General features: G+C 35.1%; 1 protein-coding gene across 3 annotated transcripts; it reads left to right on the forward strand.

Moving 5' to 3' along the window:
- LOC104701182 (protein POLLENLESS 3-LIKE 1) lies at window positions 625–2,181 on the forward strand. Of its 3 annotated transcripts, none has more exons than XM_019227648.1 (5): window positions 625–970; window positions 1,089–1,301; window positions 1,392–1,543; window positions 1,627–1,695; window positions 1,781–2,181. In XM_019227648.1, the coding sequence occupies exons 2-5, from the start codon at window positions 1,272–1,274 to the stop codon at window positions 2,082–2,084; spliced, it is 555 nt and encodes a 184-aa protein (XP_019083193.1). In that variant the 5' UTR covers window positions 625–970; window positions 1,089–1,271; the 3' UTR covers window positions 2,085–2,181. The 3 variants fall into 3 exon arrangements, with proteins under 3 accessions (XP_019083193.1, XP_010415133.1, XP_010415134.1); XM_010416831.2 differs by having other exon boundaries at window positions 625–937; XM_010416832.2 differs by having other exon boundaries at window positions 626–879.

Below are 3,860 nucleotides of genomic sequence, written 5' to 3' on the forward strand. Positions count from 1 at the left end.
GACTTTGAACTCTCAAAGTTGTTAAGGATCAGACAACACAAATTTTACTCTGTTTTTTGTCTCTTTCTCTGTTTTTGTTTTACACTCAATGTATTTGTTTACTCGATTCTTGTAAACAAAAACCACACTCTTTTATTAGATATATAAACTGTATTTATAGGTTTACATGACACATTTTGACTAAGGGACATGTCTCTAGAAGACAACCCAATGTGGAGACACACACATACATGTGTAACTGTTTTGCAGTTAACGATTCTATTCGTATCTCTTCGCTGTGTGATACGAATAGTTTATACATAACACAAATCAAGTAGTTAACTATATAGTATAAGACTCTTCTAAAATAATATAATAAATACTTGATCACATTAACCATTAACACTATTGAATCTTGAAAGATATGTGGAGTTGATTTTTGTCCTTCTTTAATGTACCAAGTAGGGATTTATCATATAGTCCACGCAAGCAATAGCCAATACCTACGTACGTAACGTATATAATAAGATTGTAAGGTTATCCCAATGGGGGTTTTAAGAGAGGTTTTAGTGGAGAAGAAGAAAAAAAATAAATCAGATAAAGCAAAAAATTGTAAGAGAGCCTCTTATTTAATATACTACTTTATAGAATAAGAGCCCATACGTGTCACGTATTTGTTGGGCGAGAAAAAATTAGAAGAAGGAAAAAAATTTCTTTCTTTCCTCTCTGTCTTTCTCTCTCGATCGAAGTCTGACAAAGGAAGAAATCAAACGCTATGGAATCAGAGGAGATCCAAAGCGGAGGAGATTGAATCTGGAGAGGCCAATCGGAGGATATTAAATCGGTTGGAAAGGAAGGAGATTGAACTGGAATTGGGTCTTGTTCCCGGATTGAATCCTGGTCAGTATGAGGAACAAATGAACCGTGGAGCTGGGTCTTGTTCCCGGATTGAATCCTGGTCATACTCAAGCTTGTCGTTGTCATCTTTGCTGTTGTTTTCTTTCTTTTTCTGCATACTCTCCATGTTGTTTAATGTTTTGGTATTAACATTGGATGATATTGTTAAAGATTTGGTATTGGTATTGACATTGGATTGTTTTCAAGAACAGTTGGTTTCTAAAGACCTGAATCGAGCAATCTCGTTGTATTGGGCTGCAATTAAAGCTGGAGATCGAGTTGATAGTGCACTGAAAGACATGGCTCTAGTTATGAACCAGTTGGATCGAACCAATGAAGGAATCGAAGCTATCAAGTCTTATTGATATCTCTGCTCTTTTGAATCCCAAGATTCCATGGATAACTTGTTACTTGATCTCTACAAGGTATAACAACTTTCTCAGTCTGATGACTAATTGTGAAGCTACTTGTATGCTCATGTATGTTAACTATGTTTGGTTTGGTGGGTTTTGCAGAAGTCAGGGAGGATTCAAGAGGAAGCAGAGTTGCTTGAACACAAACTGAAAACACTAGAGCAACAAGACACGCACAATGGTGGTAGGATCATAGCTGTGAAAAGAAGCTACCGGAAGCAGAACAACAAGACTATTGAGCAAGAGAAAGCGCAGTAAGAACTGAAGTTTCTCCCACCACTACAAATATCTCCTATTTCCGCTTTAAGAGTAGTTTCTCTGACTTTCTTGAATATAGGATTCTAGGGAACTTAGCTTGGGTTCACTTACCGCTTCATAACTATGCAATTGCAGAGCAGTATTACAGGTTTGTGTGACAGACCATTGAGCTTATTAAGACATGGTATTGTTTTCATTGCCTTAACATGTAAAATGGGTTTTTACTGTGATAGGAATGCTTTGTCTTTGGAACCTGACAATAACAAGCTGTGCAATCTTGCGGTCTGTTTGATACGTATAGATAGAATCTTGGAAGCTAAATCTCTGCTTGAGGATGTAAGACAGTCTCTAGGAAATCAATGGAGCAACGAATCATTTTGGAAGTCTTTTGAACGGGATACTGATATGTTAGCAGAAAGAGAAGGGGCCACAGTAGCGGATAATCCAGAAGAATTGTTGAGAAGTAGCTCTGCAGATAACATCTCTTCAGGGAAAGTAAACGAACCAAAAGAGATGGATCGGTGGATCAACCATTGAAATTCTCATACTCAAGCTTGTCGTTGTCATCTTTTTGTTGTTGTTCTCTTTCTTTTTTCTGCATACTCTCTATGTTTTTCATGAATTTCTCATTTTTATAAAATCTGAAATGTTTAAACATTTATACTAATCAACCTCAAATGAAATAAAAATTTATACTAATCAAAATTTATAAATATATATTTGAAATGCTATAATTTCATATTCTACTTCAAGTTATTTATTTTCAAAAAATATATTCAAATATAAGAGACTCAAAATTATATCCTACCATTGGAAAGAAAATTTTAGTTATTAATTAAAAAAATTAAGAGGCCCAAAAATATAACCCCTATTGGAGTTGCCCTAAGAACATTCTCATTGGTAATACTCACATGAATGTCTTAAATTTTAAACAATATTAAAAATAAGCATAAATAACTTAAAACATTCGATGAACTTTGTAACGTAACACTTCAATCCGGCCCATTAAAGCCCAAATACCCAAGTCACTAAACGGCAAAGGGATGTGGGTATGTGTTGCTCGTGTGTATATCCTCCACTTGGTTAAGCCGCATAAGTCACCAACGCATCTCAATTTTAAACGCTAAACAGAAGAAGAAACTCTCGAGCCTCAGCCACCATTGTTGAGTTTGCAACTGTTCGTTGTTGTTGTGGTCCGATCTGATCTGAGGGAGTTAAGATCCAGTTATTTGCAGTGGTGAATAGATCTCGCTGCGAGGAAACCGTAGATAAAGATGTCTGATCAATTTGAGGTAAACCTTAGTTTTTCATATAAAGTTTCCTGATTCAAGAATTCTAATTCTAACCATACGTGAGCAAGTATGGTTATATTAATTATTAAAGCTGATTTCCGACAAAGAGGGAAGCCGTAAAAAAAAAGATTTAGCTTTCACATAGTATTCTAGCTTGTCGTGTCAACAAAAATTTTATTTGTCAAGAAATCCAAAACCCCTAATCTATTTTTAAACTGTTTCTTGTGTTAGAAGTTAGAAAGTGCAATAACTGGTTTAAACTACATTTCTGGATTTTTGACATATACAGATGACTCTTGCATGACAAGCTAATATTGTGTGATGGCTAGGCTTTATCTTTTTGGTGATTTCAATAGCCTCTCTAGACCTTTGATCTAGCGGGTAACAAGTCTATTTCAACATTTACATTTTTCATTGTAATTTTTTATACTCTAACTTTGATATTATGCTGATTTGAACTGAGATTTAGTGATCATATCTCTTCGGAAAGAATCTGAAATTCAATTTTTTTAAAATATGAAGTCAATGAATTATCACCAACGGGCTAGATAAATTGCAAATGGAGTTTACCTTTGATTGATGACATGTTTGTGTATATGGTAAACTGTGACTGTGAGATCATAGCGATGAAGAGGAATATTATCTAGGGACTTCTTGAAACGATCTGATCCATTTTTTTGTTTTTGATTCAATATTAAGCTAGTGATCTCATACTCACTAACATCCTAACCTCAATAAGATACAACAGCGGAGATAAACATCAATAAACAAATAACATCAACCACCTGATATGATCATGATATCATCCAAGAAGATCCTTTAGCCTTGTTCAACACGAACGAAGTTGAAGATCAATTCTTCCAGTAAAACGACCATTTGGGGTACATTCTTACCGCATCTAGAGCATATCTTGAAGTGGAATCAGTCCAATCAAAGTTCGGATGAAGGAGATATTCATTTTACAAATCAGGTTAATCATGGCTACACGACTTGGACCTACGAGCATTCAAAGGAGGATTCC

This window comes from Camelina sativa, chromosome 7 (genome assembly GCF_000633955.1).
Source record: "Camelina sativa cultivar DH55 chromosome 7, Cs, whole genome shotgun sequence".
Lineage (NCBI taxonomy): Eukaryota > Viridiplantae > Streptophyta > Magnoliopsida > Brassicales > Brassicaceae > Camelina > Camelina sativa.

What these genes read in the sequence shown, in the direction of transcription:
- LOC104701182 (XM_019227648.1), top strand. Translation starts at nt 1,272, where the DNA reads ATGGATAACTTGTTACTTGATCTCTACAAG. An exon ending in TGTTACTTGATCTCTACAAG is followed by an intron (nt 1,302 to 1,391) that starts GTATAACAACTT and finishes TGGGTTTTGCAG; the next exon opens with AAGTCAGGGAGGATTCAAGA. An exon ending in ATTGAGCAAGAGAAAGCGCA is followed by an intron (nt 1,544 to 1,626) that starts GTAAGAACTGAA and finishes TCTTGAATATAG; the next exon opens with GATTCTAGGGAACTTAGCTT.